The 16,949-nt window shown below is 37.9% G+C and overlaps 1 protein-coding gene across 24 annotated transcripts in view; it reads left to right on the top strand.

The window, feature by feature from the left end:
- Positions 1–16,949, top strand: part of PEX5L (peroxisomal biogenesis factor 5 like) — a 320,427-nt gene that overhangs the window by 143,827 nt on the left and 159,651 nt on the right. For 19 of the 24 annotated variants that reach the window (XM_035710233.2, XM_035710230.2, XM_025451226.3 and 16 more), the window contains one exon: positions 65–136. The exons of the other annotated variants lie outside the window; for them this stretch is intronic. In XM_035710233.2, coding sequence (XP_035566126.1) covers positions 65–136 — 72 coding nt within the window. The remainder of the gene's footprint in view (positions 1–64; positions 137–16,949) is intronic. 24 annotated transcript variants of the gene reach the window in all.

Raw genomic sequence — 16,949 nt, 5'->3', positions numbered from 1 at the left:
AGTGGGAGTTAACCTTATTAATGGAAAGAAACTAAATGATCATTTAAAATTATTCTTTCACAAGAAAAGTAAAGAAAAAGGATATGGAAAACTAAGCAGTGATGAAGACCTCGAAATAATTGTTGATCAAAAGCAGGTAAGTGAATGCTTACATACATTTTCTACTGTTGTACTGTAGATCTTTGACAACTGAAGCCCTTTGACTGTTCAGCCTGCCTTGGTGGCTGTATTAGCCTGTCAGGCAGAGGTCTGCATAACAAGATAGATTTTGAGAGCTGCTAAGCCTCTCTATATGATCCCTCTGATCCACCGACTTCTGCATGATGTCAACATGCATGTTCTGTGTGTAGGAACAATGAAAATAAAACAGAACAAGATAAGAGAACTTTTGGGAAATCACATGCCCTGGTAAAAACTGAATCAATACAACAATGATAATTTGGTTGGGGAAAAAAATGTAAACAAGAATCAGTATGTTATTTGGAAAGTGAGAAAGCTAACATTAGTGTAAAACAATGAGTATACTTTAAGGGGAAGGGAGTAAAAGACTAAAAAAACTGAGAAACTGAAAACATATATGCCCAATTTACTTTATCAGAATATCTGCAGTAAATGTAGACATTATTTTAAAAATATAAAAAGAAGAAGCTACTTAATGTTCTTCAATACTGCCTGTAATTTGAGAAGCATCTAGCTTGGATTTTATATGGGCCCATAAGGTGAAATGAAAACTGCTTAATAGACCATAAACAATGATATCAGGTAATGGAAAGTATCCAGCTAATGCCACTGAATTGGCATTGGCCCTTAACGTCTTTGTTAATTATCAAGGAGACAGGATAACTGCACATCTATTTAATGTGTAAGTGGCACTGATTCTGAAGATGATGTAAGCTCAGATGGAGACTGAGAAATAATTCAAAGGAGTCTGCGTAGATAAAGAGGTTAGAAAGAAAACAGTCAGCAAGTTACAGAAAGACAAGTTGAATTTAGACAATGTCCTAATCGTGCAGTTTGTTTTGCATCATGACAATTGCATTAAAGGAGCCATTGTGTATATTTCTGAAAAAACAAAAAATGACCATCAGAAGAGAGCAATCAGAAGTAGCTGAGTTGGAGACTTGCTTCCTAAGTCTGAATAACTGAGGTAACTGAAGTAGTCTTCTGGGGGGGGGGGGAAACTCATCAAACAAAGCATCACCCCAGAGGTGCAGAATGGGATGATCTTATAGTATTCTCTCAAACTGCCTTTGAATTCTTTTTTTCTTGCCTTATCTTCACTCTCCTGCTCCTGAGTAAATTGGTAAGTGAGGAATTTGGACCTGTATGCCAGATTAATTACTTGGGGCACATGATCTCCATCTCTCACAGAGCCTATACCTAGATCTACTGGCATTCTCAGTGAAGGACAGGACCCATCCGGTGAATGAACCTGTAAAATACAATTGAGTATATTATGGGAATACACATACCTATCCATTTATCTATTAAAATGAAAAGTAAAGATTTTTAAAATTTCTTCCTTAATCATGTAGACGTTAAATGTTTACTCTTTGTAGTACTTTCTTAGTATCATCCTACCCACAAGGGCTGCTTTTTTCCCCCTAAAGCTTTTTGTTTGTTTGTTTGTTTGTTTGTTTTAACTAACTTTGGGGATTCAGAAAACCATAAAAGTATACATTGAGCTCTTTGGAATGAAAAGCCCAAAGGAGTCATTGTTTTGTTTTTTTTTTCTTTTTCATGGTAGCTTTCACAGCATTTATGTTGTTGTCTTTAAATGCATTTTATTAACTGTTAAGAGAACCAACTTTCCTTCTGTTTCAGAAAATAATGCTTTTCTTACCTGGCTCAAAGGAGGGAGGATTTGACTTGCCCAGTCATCGTTTGCCTCTATAGTTAATTACGTTTCCCCAGTGCCACTGTACCAGTTGGCACCAGTTGGCAGTGACCCAGCTTTGCTGAGTCATTCATGTCAAAACACGTTTTAAAAGACAAGTCATTATGAATATGAGTTGGCTTTCATGTTTGCTGTTGGCAGTAAGACTAGTCCTTCCTTTGGGGGAAGGTTTACTTGGTGGTGATGTGAGCAAATCCTGGGTTGAAACAATGACAATGCTGATACCTCGAAGTAAGATGTTTAGAAAAACACACTAATTAGTCCTGATGATACTACAAAAAATTCTTTCTACACTTAAGAGATCATCATTCAAAGTGTATATGTTTTTGTTTAATATGGCTTCCTTTCATAGATATTACGTATTTGGGGAGGAATCTTTATGTTCAGTTTATTCTTTCTATATCTTTTTAGAAACATGGTAGATATGTTAGTCAATCTTCATATAATTGTAAATAGCTTTTTCAGTAAGTGCTGCCGAAAGAAAATCTAGAGAAGATAAATAAAATAGTTGGAGTGCTGTGCTGGTCAGAAGTCTACTAATCTCATTAAATCTGTCATTCAGAAGCTGTCACTCTACAAATGCTGTGCAAGCTATATGCCGTTTTATCAAGTCGTGTGATTTGTGAGACTTGTACTTCCACAGAAAATTCACAATTTTGCCTAGATAAGCAAATTAATAACAGAAGCTGCACAGAGTATGTGTATTTTGTTCTCCTTGGCCAGCTCCATTCAAGGGGGTAAAAAGTGATTTCTATGTTATTTCTACATGAGAAAAAGTGATTTTGGAAGTGTATAAGGTTTTATTCTTAAAAGGCAACATGCGTTTCTATGCCAAATGTTATTGGCAAAATTTACTTGAAATTCATATGAAAATGTTCTAGAAAATTCATAGATTAATGCTAATGTCTTAAAGTAACAGGTGCCATGTATAATCACACATATACACACATATATATAGTCAGTTAAATATAGATGTATAACATTGACTTTTGAGTCCATATTTTCAACCAGAAATCCCTAGAGTTTTTAAACTTCAAGCATAGGAAAGCTACCAAAGGAAACATATTACATTAAAATCTTAATGCCTCTAAACTTCAGCCATTTGACATAAAACATATTTCATTGTTTATGTAATATGTTATATAATTATACAGTTATATATAATTATAATAAATATGTAATGAATAAATTATGTATTTGGCTTTATAGAATAAATATTAGAAATTTTAAAAATATATTTCAGATCATTTTTATTATTCACTAAAATTTTCTTTCCTGATTGGAGGAGGGTGGATATTGTTTAGGAATAGATTTCATGTACAAATTAACTTCCTTTTTTTAAAAAAAGATTTATCTATCTATTCATGAGAGACACAGAGAGAGAGACAGAGACATAGGCAGAGGGAGAAGCAGGCTCCCCACAGGGACCCGATGTGGAACTCGATCCCAGATCCCGGGATCATGCCCCTGGTGGAAGGCAGACGCCCAATCGCTGAGCCACCCAGGCGTCCCTCAAATTAACTTCCTTTTGAAGTTACTAATATTTTAGGGATGAGAATGGGGCATTAGATGGTCAAATACCTTGAGTAAGGAATTAAAAACATAACCCACTTTAAATAATAAATTCATTCTATTCTGAATTATTATTTTTAATTAGAATAGAGTCAACTTAATTCAAGGTTTATGATATGCGGGACCAAGATGACTTTTCTTCTAAAATGTTTTCAAATTCCAAGTTAACTTAAGGTCTGTAACAAAGGGTTACATAAAATTATGAAATATTATAATTAAATGAAGTATGCAATCACAGGTTAACAGTATGTCATAGATCCAGTTGGTTATAGGACTCAGAGTTGCAGCTGTATATCTTTCAGTGCAGTAAGGTGGGCCAGTTGTCAAATGTCAAATGTCAGCCAGTTACAAAGGGAACAAGTGTACAGAGATTAGAGCAGTGATATTCAAATCCTAGCAGCCTCAGAATCCCCTGGAGGGCTTGTTAGAACATAGGTTTAGGGGCACAAAGGGGGGCTACTCCCAGAGTTTCCGACTTTGTAGGTCAGGGGTAGGGCCCAAGAATTTGCACTTCTAAGTCCTCAGTTCCCACTGCTGATCCCAGACTATACTTTGAGAACCACTGGGTCAACGGAAACAGTAGTTCTAAAGGGAAGTAGTTCTAAAGGGAAAAAAATATACATGACTTGTGATAAATTCGACATTCTTCAACTGAGCATTAGCTGGAAATCTAAAAACTAGAATACTAGAATTCATAGACATCCAACAAAATGATGCTGAAAACAAGAAAATCACAGCCATTTATACCCAGAGATGCCTTTTAAGACTCAAATTTGCAGTCGGACTAAATTCTATTCAATAGCCTTGTGATCTTAAATTGGTATGAGTTATTTCTTTTTGTAAAGTAATATTCTGCTCTTAACCATCTCCTAGAGTTTCTTGGAGAAGATAAAATCTGTAAAAGTGCTTTTTTTAAAAAAAGATTTTATTTATTTATTCATGAGAGACAGAGAGAGAGAGAAGCAGAGGGAGAAGCAGGCTCCATGCAAGGAGTCCAATATGGGACTCGATCCCATGACTCCAGGATTATACTCTGGGCCGAAGGAGTGTGATCCTTCGCTAAACCACTGAGCCACCCAGGGATCCCCTAAAAGTGCTTTATAAACTATAAGTCATTATAGCATTTTAATTAGCTAGTCATAACCACTGTTTTAGTCTGCTTCACTCACCATATGTACTATCATAGGCTGGATGGCTTAAACAACAGACATTTCTTTTTTTTTTTCTTTTTTTTTTTTTTTTAACAACAGACATTTCTCACAATTCTGAAGATTGGGAAGTCCAAGATCAAAGCGCTGGTATGGCCAGTTTCTGGTGAAAACTTTCTTCTGGGCTTGTAGAGAGCCATCTCTCACTGTGTTCTCACATAGCAAGGAGAAAGCGCTTCAGAGTCTCTTCCTCTTATTAGGGCCCTACCCTTACTGGCTCATGTAACCTCTACCACCTTCTCTAGGCCCTGTCTCCAAATACAGTCACATTGGGGGTTAGGGCTTCAATATATGAATTTGTGGGGAACAGACACAAACATTCAGTTTATAATACCCCCACAGGTCCAATTTAGCACAGAGGAATATTGAGATCTAGAAAGGTGAATCAAGTTGCCCTGAGTCCTGGTTAGGTACAAAAAGAGCACTTGAAGCCAGCCTTCCCTCCTGAAGTTCAGTTCAAAACTCTTTTTATCACTCCGCATAGCTCCCTACAGTTTCCCATTACTGGTATTCTCATACATGGGTCTTAAGAAGCTGTTTTGCTCCAGTGTTAACCATATACTGGAAGTATCATAATTGGACAATATTTTTTTATCAAATCCCTACAGAGATAACACTTCTTAACTGTTTATTTCCCTCTTGGCCCCTATAGTTCTGTTAGGAGAGGAATGCTCTTCGAAGTAAATATATACAGAATTAGAGTTAAAAGGTTATTAACATCCAGTCACTCTTCCTTTCCCTACAAATCTTCCCCAGGGAGGAGGCATGAAAAGCACCATGGAGAGAAACAGCATATACCTTTCTTAGCCCAAAACCTTTCTGAGAGTGTCCTTTTAAATTTATAGAAGCCTGAGCAGAAATCAACAGAAACTAGAATTTCTGTGATTTTTTTCCCTAAGGAAAAAGAGGAAACAAAGTACAGCCACCTCCTTGTGTTTTTTTTTTCTTTTCTTTTTTTAAAGATATTATTTATTTATTCATGAGAGACACAGAGAGAGAAACAGAGACATGAGCAGAGGGAGAAGCAGGCTCCCTGCAGAAAGCCTGATGCAGGGACTGGATCCCAGGACCCCGGGATTAAGCCCTGAGCCAAAGGTAGACACTCAATCACTGAGCCCTCCCCACCACCCCCACCCCCAAGGCATCCCTTCTTGTGTTTTCAATAACACGGAAGCATTTCACTAGGATTGCTGTTCTATCCTACTGGTCATTGTGGGAATGAATCCTAAAGAGGAAAATACAGGTCATCATAAAATAAAAATGAAAGAATGAGAAAAATGAGTGGGAAAGGATACCCAATTTCCCTCTGTTATTAACAGATAGTGTGGTTATATCACTATCTAAGCAGCTGATATGAGTCTTGGACCCATAAATGGTAAAGGGATGGGAATGATATGTGTCACTGCCTTGTACTCAGCACCATCTGGCCAGTGCTTTCTTTGCCATATCAATATGGTGACTTAAATTTAAATATAATTCCGATCCTATTTACTTCTGAGGAGATTTATAAGTCATGAGACCCTGTCTCTTGGTGTCATGTGTAACTCCCTCCTGGCGTACCTTCTTGGGAATCAGTAGTGGTCACTAAGAACAGAAAGCCCTCTAGCATTGCAACAAAGAGACCATCTGGTCAACCTGTAGATTCTGAAGCAGGATCCTCCGAGACACTGAAAGGACAAAGCACATTTGCACTTGTGGTTGCCCTACTCCTCTCAGAGCAGACATAGGCTCATTAGCGTTTTCCTTTGGAGAGACTGATAGATGAAAAATGGCTCAGTGAAAATAAGACATATTTCTTTGTGATGAGAGGAACTGAAGCTATTCACATTTGCTATTTGACATCTGCAGTGTGTAGTAAACAAAGATTCACGACTGTAGTACAATCAGTGCCATCTTGTCTTCAAGACTATTTATCTTCATAAACCTCGTACGAGGAAGGGGAAGAGTGTTTCACTAGGTCAAATAGAAAAGTTACTGGAATAAAGGCATGATCACCCTGTGTTTCATTGCTAAATACTTCCCATTTTTGTCAAGAAATATAAAAATAGTTCTGAGTTACTGGTCATTTGGCAGAGATGGGGGAAGCAAAATAACCCAAAATATCTTTATCTTTTCCTTGCAAACTCACAACAGTGAGTTTACTTTTGTTTATTTATCTGCATGCATTTCAATCCAGTGTACCAGTTCCTCTCAACATCACCCCTGACTCTATGAAAAAAAGGGTAGACCGATTCTCTTAATTTCAGAGTCTTCTGACATGTTACTGAGATCTGAAAGTAGAAGGCCAGAAGATGTAGACAATCACTGTTTACAGCAAGATACAGAGACAAGCAAGAGAGGCCATCAGCCTAGTTTCTGGTCTCAGCTTTGCCACTTACAATGCGGAAGGCATTAGTGAGCAATTTACATTCTTCGAGTTGCCATTTCTTCATCTCAAAGGAAATAACACCATCTGGCTCATGTCTGTTGTGAAGTTCAAATGGGGATGCCCCTCTGGAGAACCCTGTGTCCAGCTCAGTCTCCTTTGGTCAGGACTGAGTCTAGCATGCAGGGCCACCACTGCCTTGTCTCATGTTCTTTCCACCAGCAGCTCATGCTTCCTGGATGCCCAGCTGTTGTTGCATCACAACGTTTTCACTTCGTTTATTCCTGCTGCTTTACTAGTATTCTGCATGCCTTCTGTAAGATGCTGTCAGGTACTCTAGTGCATTTTCAGTGGTGCTGGCTTCTCTGTCACTGCAAGGGTTGGACATGGGATATAACAAAGTCCTTACACAGTGGTAAGAGCAAGGTTTTCACAGTCAAGAATCTGAATTAAATCTGAATAAAAACAGGTATAGTCACATTATAGTTTTAGTATCTTGGGAAAATGAGCCAGTTCTCTGAACCTGATATTTCCTTCTTATTCTGAACTTTTGCCACCTTCTCTTGCCCCCTTTTCTTGCATCTCAGTGAGTAAACCAGTAACCAGCATTGGTGAAAAGCCAGCACCAGCTTCCTTCTTCTGGTCCATCTTCTCCAGGTTTCTAAACAGTTGTGAAACTCACAGGGGTTGGTTAAAAACCATAATCAAGAGAGAGACCATGAATTACCCCCTTAAATTAAACAAATATGTATGCATCACATATCGTTATTTTAAAGTATTAATGTCCATTTACGTGTGACATGAAATTAAAAAATGGACTTTCAGGTTGAAAAAATATAGATGTTAAGTTATTTCCAAATAACCCATTTCTTTTCTTTTGAATCTAATGGGGAAAACTGCTGGCAGCATGTTTAGTCAGTGAGAAAATAAATGCAAAATTGAAATGACATGAGCTGACATGCTGACTATAAAAATGATGTGATATATGAATATGGTAATATTTAAAAGCAGACTCAGACGTTTGGAATACAACTTGAAAAGAAAGCATTCAGCCTTTCACTGTGGGTGATTTGTTGTGCTTTTACTGGCTTGTTTCTGGTTTTGTTTTGGTTTTTTGATGGTGTTCTTGTTGTTGTTTTGAGTATATTCATCTGACCAATATGAGAACTGCAGATATCAGTGCCGTTAGGAACTTTAGATAATTGAATCCTGTGGCTTTCAAACTGTGCTCTGTGGGACCTGTTCCAGACATGGTGAATTAGGGGGTGGGGGAGAGCTATCTATGATGAGGTGCCGCCCCTTAAAGAGCAAGTCAGCCACTAGGTGTACAGACAGACTTTGTTCAATGAAAGGATGTTGCTGCTAAGAAATCTAATTTCACTGGTCTAGTGCCATCATAATAAGTTAAATGAGTTTCAGAGAAGGGAGGTAGCTTGACTCCTCCAGGTTAAACTATGTATATTAACCAGGTTAATTTATACATAAGAAATACTAGAAGTCAGGTCTGCAGCCTCTGGTCTTGGGTTCATTCCTCTATTCCTATAACTGCATTCCTAAATTAAGCTGCTTATCCTTTCTTCTATATTCCCTCCTGCTGATCAGCTAAATATATCAAGCAATCCAGAAAAATCACTTGAGGGAGGTGTGTATTTCAAGTACACAACTTAATCTATTAAATTTGTCTGATAGATTTTTGTGAAAGGATATTTATATGAGAAACTTCCTACTTCATGAAGAGGTTCTCACAACTCTGTAATAAGTTCCTACTAGTATATATCAGCATGCTGGTATTAAAGATTTTAAAAGTAGAATTCGTATCTCCTAAGACACTCCTAATAAGATTAGCAAAATGTCGGGGCATCTGGATGGCTCAGTGGTTGAGCATCTGCCTTTAGCTCAGGTGGTGATCCTGGGGCCCTGGGATCGAGTCCTATATCAGGTTCCCCGCATGGAGCCTGCTTCCCCCTCTGCCTATGTCTCTGCCTCTCTCTCTGTGTCTCTCATGAATAAATAAATAATTTTTTTAAAAAAATTAGCAAAATGAATCCTTCATGCTGAAGCAGTCAGTTTCTACAGCTCTTGTCAGGTCTTCTCCACTTGGATGAGTTTATCATCTCTCTCTCAGCAGGCTGTGAGACTGCTGACCATGTCCACGGTTCTACACTCAGCTCTGCAGTCCATCCGTTCTAAGATGTGCTGCCAGTGGTTTTGGCCTAACGAACCCTGCAGGTGAACTCACTGATTACAGGTTGGGTCAGCGGCTGTCTGTCACAAGGGCTTTGAAAACCCATTGTGGGTGGAAACACTTGTACTGAAAAGATTTATGTTACATATTCAAAATCTGATAAATAAAGGTAACCAAGGAACAGATAGACCATACAAAAACCTTTTTTTCTTATTTCAATAACTTAAAACAGCAGAAAGAGTGAAGAGCTAAACTTCTTCTCTTCCTCCTTCTGACTTTGGACCCAAATGCCTGTGCTTTGCCAAGGCTCCGACCTTGTCGTTGCTGTGGTTGTGCTTTCATTTCTCTCCATCCAGGCCTGGCTGTACCCTGTTGTTTCCTTTCTGCTTAACCCCCCTCTCTGATCCCCGCCTCTGGAATGTGTCTTTTATTCTGACACTGCATAGATAAGCTTTGACAGAAATGCAGTTCTTGCAAACCTGCTTTTTTTTTTTTTTAATGCTCCACTGCTTCTTCTCTTTCTCCAAAACAACTCTGCAGTTCTGTCATTTCCATTTAAAGTCATTAATTTTTCACATGGTCCCCCCCCCCAATCATAGTGAGTGCCACTTCCTTCCTATCTCGTGATCCAGAAAAAACACATGCATACACAAATGACCATTCAATACAATTGTTATTTATTCCTCACCATAGTAAATTTTTTTGGCCAAATGATCTCATTCTTGAATTATATGAATAAGTGACTTATAAAAGAAATGGTGAGAGAATGTACCATCTCGGCTTTGTGCTGGATGTTCTGAATAGAAAAAAACATTCATTCATTACTTTTTTCTAACGAAATTATCTCATTTGTATAATTTGTGAATAATTAATGAATTCTTATTGTAGAAAAACACTAAGCATGGAAATCGTTTTCTTCCACTCAAAGGTTGTCCAAGTATCACTTCCCTAGACTCTCAGCTTCTATATTTAAATTTTAAATGTGCCCCCAAAATTGATGCATTAGTTTTTGTGAACTATGGGGGTTGCTTTTGAAAAAAAATTACTGAGTGATGGTGCATCAGTAGATGGATTTTTTTAAATCAAGTTGTTTAGTATGGAATAATACAAATTGAAGCCCATGAACAGGCTTACTCTTCAGTTTTATGCTAACGACGGAAAATCTTGGAAACTCTGCCTTTATAAAAAAGGAAACAATGTATTTTTCACTAAATGAATGAGCAGTCTTATCCTTCCATCCAAACTCAACAGCATTTGATTTAAAATCTCCTTGTGGGTCTATGAACCACAGTAGCCATACAAGACCTGTCCCATAGACTCCAATGCTATTTGGCTTAGTCCAACCCACTGGTGGTCGGCACCCAAGACTGGGAAAAATAGATGCTTCTCACTGTCTCCCAAATAATTAATGCAAACCCTTCAGTTGAACTTCCAGGCCATGTGTGGCCCAGCCTCTGACTCCCCTGATATCCTCATTCAGTGCCACCCCCACTCCATGCTCCCTTCCTGCTGAACACCCTGAAGTACCCCAAATATGTAATGTTCTTCCTCCTTTTTTGCCTTTGCCCTGTATATGTGTATATGTATCTATTCTGTATCACAAATCTTCTGATATATGCCACAGGAGTGAAAAGGTGTAGATTGGAGGCAAGGAGGTCTCCTCATAGTTCCAATTGAGGCTTTCCCCTTTTCAAATCCAAATGCTAAGAGAGGTGAGAGAGAAAGCACAAGTGTCTCTTGGCTCTGTAGACGACTTCTTAAGCCCTATAAATGTGGGGGGGAAATGAAAAGGGAAAAAAAGAAACGAAAAACAAAAGTAAAGCTTATTCCTGTAGAGAAGAGGGAGCAAATGGAGAAATGGAAAACCTCAATCTTTTGTTTATAGAAATTTGATATCCAAACAATTTTGCTATGTATTTTCTGGGGCTTTGTTATAGGGAGAAATGTTTAATCGTATTTACTACACTTATACCTTTTGTGGTTCTAAAAAATTGGGAGCTTGATTCCACCCCTCTTCCCCAAGTCTTTACCCCATGTGATATGCAGGGGAACTGAGCAGAATCAGCTCAGGGGATGTTGGCGACATTTCACTTTCAGTATTCGTGGGAGACAACTAAACAGGGAATCTTATGTTTAAAAATTGGTTCTAAGTTAAACTATATGAACAAAATTAAATTGCCTTTTATTTTTCTCTATTATGAGGTAATTTAATAAAACAACTTCTCGAAGAAGATACATGGGATGTTGCTTTACAATATATCTAAACTTTGGTGGAAATGATCTAACCTTTAAGTTCACTCATTTATTTTCCAGAAACTTCCTGGCAGCATATTTCTAGCTAGATGTTTGCCAGATGCTGGGACATGGAGGTGACATAAACATACCCCTGGCCCTTGAGAAGCCAGCAGTATAGTGCAGACCTTCTGTCAGTAGGCATTTATGGTGTCAGTGCTGTAGCAGAGCTGGGACTGAGTACTTCCAGGGAGTACTTGGGACTCTCAGGACTCTAAGATGTGCATTATTTCCACAGTCATGGTCCTGAAAGAGTTACAGAGTCTTCCTAGCATTCAGTATATTCCCAGGAGAGGAATTGGGATTTAGGAACAATGGCCAAAGATGTTTTCTGGAGCCCAGCGACTCAAAGAGAGGTTCACGGATGAGCAGCATCAGCATCACCTGGAGCTTGTTAAAAATGTATACTCTGAGTCCCAGACTGAATCAGCGTCTCTGCGAGTGGGACCCAGAAATCTGTTTTAACAAGCTTTCCAGGAGATTTCTATGCACACAATAGTTTGAGAAGCACTGTTTTGGATTATTCAGATTGTGGGGTCATGCAAGGATCAATTGCAATTTTAGTAAAGACATTAAATTTTCATTCCCTAGCCCTACAAAAGAAAGGGAGCTAAGATGAGTATCTTAAGTCCTTTAGTGAATGTCCCTAACATGTTAAATATTCCCTTCTAGCCTCATTTATTAAAGTGAACCTACACAGTAATTAATCCCAGGTTGACCCGTGTTGTCATGAAAAGGAAATATAAATGATGGAGACCAAGAGGTAGATCTTAATAACCTAATCTTTGTCTTAAGTATTTCTAATCTTAGACCACTTTTGTTAAAAGATTAATAATAACAAACACTTATGTAGCATTAACTATGTACTACATACACCCTGTTGTAAATGCTTTGTATACATTAACTCATTTAATCCTTGCAACAACTCCATGATGTAGGTAACTGTTATCCTCACTTCAAAATGCACACTAAGGCATAGGGCGTTTTACACCGGTCCACTGCATTGCGCAACCTCAAGGAGATATGCTGTGTGTGGCATATGCAGCCCTAGGTCCAAGGAGTCCACAGTTAGGAGGTTATCTTTCCATTATGCTTCCTTGACTTAATAGGGAGACAATGGATAGATAGATGATAGATGATAGATAGATAGATGATAGATAGATAGATAGTTGATAGATTAGTAACAACACTATCTTGTCTGTGCTGGGAGAAGTAATGTAACATGGTAGAATGTGAAAAGACTTTCTGTTTGTAAAGGAAAGATGTATATGATAAAGAAAAGCATAAATAAATTAAGATGGGTAAATTGGAAAAGAAATATTCTCCCTTCAAAAAAAGCATTCTTGTGAATATATGTGTGTGTGTGTGTGTGCAAGTGAGAGAGACAAAGAGAAAGAGCATCTGCGAGTATATAGCCATAAACACACATAGCCAAAAGCAAACTTATGAAAAGGGCCAGTGCCTAGTCCTAGAAGAACCCACCTCTGAGGCCAATGGGACACCGCCTTGTGCTGAGCACTAGGGCCCAGTGGCCACACGGTCTTGGAAAAGAACCAGTGAAAGGCACATATTGCATTCAGGTCGCTACATGTGTTTCAAGTCCTGCCATCTGAAGTGCTTCTCATGATAAGTTAAATCCTTGTTTTGTGTCTAGAAATACCTCTGTGCTCACCACATTTGAAAAATTCCATCCCTGGAACAAAACCAGAAAGTTCGTTACTTTAGCATTTGTCGAATGATTGTGTTTCGGGAGTAGATTGCTGTGCTCTGAAAATGTCACTCCGACACTGCCCTACGGGGGCTGCCCTTTCTCAGGCCGAAGGCCCTGCCGAACTGCTCGGTGGAGCTAGTGTATCCCAGGTTGCTGGCGGATCTCCATTTCTGTGCACGCCCATTTGGAAAAGTGGTCTGAGGATCAATACCCCACCACCTCTTTGGACTTTCACCGGAAACACCTCTGCCCCTCTGAGCTCTTTGTGACCCCTGCATCCTCCCAAAAGCAGGGTTCCAGCCTTCCTCCAGGAACCTATCTGAGTGCTGGAGGGCTGAGTCACCCATGGGACCTCTTCTGCTTACTGTGCTTATCACGAGAATGCAAAACCCTCCTAGGAAACTTTGGACAAAATAGAAAGTATCACTCATGCTCCCAAGGACTCTCTCATTTTTGCATGGTCACAAGCATAATTTTCATTTTTTGCAGAGTTGCAGTCAGTATGCATTCTGTTTTATATTTGTTTCTTTATGTAACATTAAGCCACACTCACTTTTCCACGTTGATATTCAGCTTTTATAAGTGTCATTTTAGTGGCTGCCTTATATTGACTCAAGGTGATCCTTAGGCATTTTTTTTCCATGACTTTCCTTGCCTTGTGCAGTAATCATCCAGAGCATTCCTTTCTTCTTTCAGAATGCAGGTTATCAAAGAGGAAAGGAAGAGATTGCAAGAAAATCGTGTACATTACTATGATTAGGCATTTACTGATTTACCATGAATTATGCATGATGTTTGTGGGAATTTGCAGTGTCAAATTACTGCACCTTTAAATCACTGGAGATGCCACCATGCATGTTGCACTGCTCTCATAAAACCACAGGTTTAAATCACGACTTACATGGCAGTTATATGGGATTCGACTTCCTGAGGCTGACCACAGCCGAATCACAAACATGGATTTGCATAAATTTGGTTTGCATGAATTTTTAAGTTTGCTGAGAAGGGAAATTGACTAAATATTATTAGAGCCACAAATAACTTGGGATTGAAGTCTAAGCAACTTATATGAAAGGGGTACCACTAACTGGGTTATAGAATTAAGCCTTATGACTTCTTATTGAAAGGCAATGATAAAAATAAATAATTATGAATGCACTTTAAAATATACGGTCTTTTTGTAAGCATTCTAAATTTAAAAATCTTCGCTAGGGTCCTAAGATGCAAAACTCTACAGATGCAAGGGGTGCAGGAAGTTATTGAGTCCATTAGCAGAGCTAAAATACAAGTGAGGATTCTAAGATTCAAGATCCTGGCTCTGCTGATGACTTTCTATTTGACCTTGAACAAATCTCTAAGTCTTTACTTCCCTATCAGCAAAGTGATAACATTCTCCTATCTCTCAAGAATTCTGGAAGAATTTCTTAAAGAAAACTTAAAAAATAAAAAAAAAATAAAAAAAAAAAAAAAAAAAAAAAAAAAAAAAAAAAAAAAAGAAAACTTAAAAAATAATCATCTGAGCCACTCAAGAGGATTACTTCCTGTGAATAAATCCAAGGCTGTATCATCTATAAGGAAGCCACTCAGAAATGCCCTGGGGTTATGAATCGACCTGTGTTAAAGAGCAATTTAAAAATGAAATTCCCTGTAGAAAAATGAACACATCCATGATTATTACTTTTAGATCAGTAATGCTTGGCGAGAGAGGCAATGTGGCTGAATTTTATGAATTTACAAATGATAGAATTATATTGCATTTCCTTTTGAGTGATCTTTTGGTAATTTTCTCGCTAATCACAATGAGAGAAAAGGGGGTAAATTTTCATATTTATGTCTTTCAACTGTCTTGAAAAGATTTATGTTATAAATAGATAGTTCCAAGGAAATAACACTAATACTGATTTTTTTTAATAAACAAATTTTTTTTTCCTGGAAAAGCAAAATTTATGCTAAGGCTTCTAAACTTTATTTAGTAGTCCAGAAATAATATAGTCAAAGTAAAAACAACATATACTATCTGTCCCCTAGGACTAGGAAAGGATGATTTTTAAACCCTCAGCCTTCTTTAAAAAAAAAAAAATGAAAAGCATGTAGAATTCATTATAAATCTTTAGCAGAAAAGTCACTTTATGTCTCTCAAAACACAGAGAAACCAAATTAGCTTCAGCAAGGTGCCAGAGAAAGAGCTTCGTCTCACAAAGTAAGTTGGCATTAAGAACTGCCCTGTATAGCTTTGAAGGGAATTGGGCCATTTATCAATAAATCTGTCTTCAGAACAATCAGAATGATTATTTTAGGGTGCACTAGTACAATAGATCAGTAACCATGAGTGAGTTCTTAATTCTTTTCCTCATTCAGAAATCTACTTCTGACATCACAAATGAGGCCTGCAATCAGCTTCCACAGAACATCCAGCCTATCAGAATGAAGGGGAAAAATCCTAAGGAACATATATAAGTTTAAAATTCATAGTAAGGGTACAGAGAAATTTAGGTAAATCAGTTTGTGCAGAGGTCATTTTAAACACATGTGTAAGCATAGTAGATGACATTGTTGGAATTGATTGGATTACACTTTAGACCCCAACAGTCTAATTTAGTTACGTTATGCCAAGAGTGATGGAAAGGGTGAGAATAAAGGGAATTAACGTTGTCCAGCACCTACTATGTGCTAGACAACAACCTGACAGATATTTTTATTATTATGCCAGTTTTTCAGAATGGGAAAAGAAAATCCAAAGCTCAGAAGGATTGAGAAACCTGAAGAGTGACATAACTAGGAAAGCAGCAAAAATGGAATTGAAATAAACTCTGCCTCCAAAGCCCATGTTCTTCCTGCCAACTACCTTTTTATAAGCCATCAAAAAAATTAAGCAGTACCACACTTTGTTAAAGACACATTCCTCAATTATTATATATTACCTAGTACCGTTGGGAGTTTAAATAAAAGAGCCTTCAAAAAAAAAAGTCCCAGAGAGCAAAGAGAAAGGTGGGGCTGGGTTAGGGTCAAAGCAAAGCCCCCACCGGTCACCTGCTGGGGAATTGCCAGTCCCTTTCTAGAGATTCTTTGGAAGAAGTTGAGTGCTGGCTGAATAATGGAAGTAGGTAGGCAGAGGCTTCTCCTGAAACATAAGAAACAAATAAAAATGAAAAATGTAGAGTCCTGTTTCCTAGTTTGCACATAACTATGTCTATATTTCATTCATAATTGGCCCAAAGACAAATTGTACTAGAAAAAAAGGCTCATTTCACTAGGCTTTTCTTCATTCTGAGCATAAAATTTCTTTATTCATGGCAGATTTTTTCTTCACTAAATTTTAATTCCTGAGATTAGTTCTTAAAGATCTTAAATTAGTAAATCTATCCAAGGCAGATACAAAAGAACAAAAAGAAATCGCTTTGAAACTTAAAAGCAGCAAAAGGTTCCCAGTAGCAGGTGAAGTCACCCTTACATCCCTTCTGGGATATAGATAGAACTAAAGTTGGGAAACACAAGAGTTAAAATTTTTTGTGATTTTTACAGAAGACTAAAAGTAGACAAAAAGGCTTACCTAAACAAAATATTTCACCCTTGGAGATACTTTGAGTCTCTTGCCCACCTTTGGTTTCACTATTCATTAGTTGCCAAACATTTGCTTTCCCACTGTATTCATGTTGGTTGACCATGACTCCCCTTCCAGCTCTTCTACTTGCCTCATGATTTGCTGCATGTTGAACTTT

This window comes from Canis lupus, chromosome 34 (genome assembly GCF_003254725.2).
Source record: "Canis lupus dingo isolate Sandy chromosome 34, ASM325472v2, whole genome shotgun sequence".
NCBI lineage: Eukaryota > Metazoa > Chordata > Mammalia > Carnivora > Canidae > Canis > Canis lupus.
This window is presented reverse-complemented; position numbering and strand designations above follow the sequence as displayed.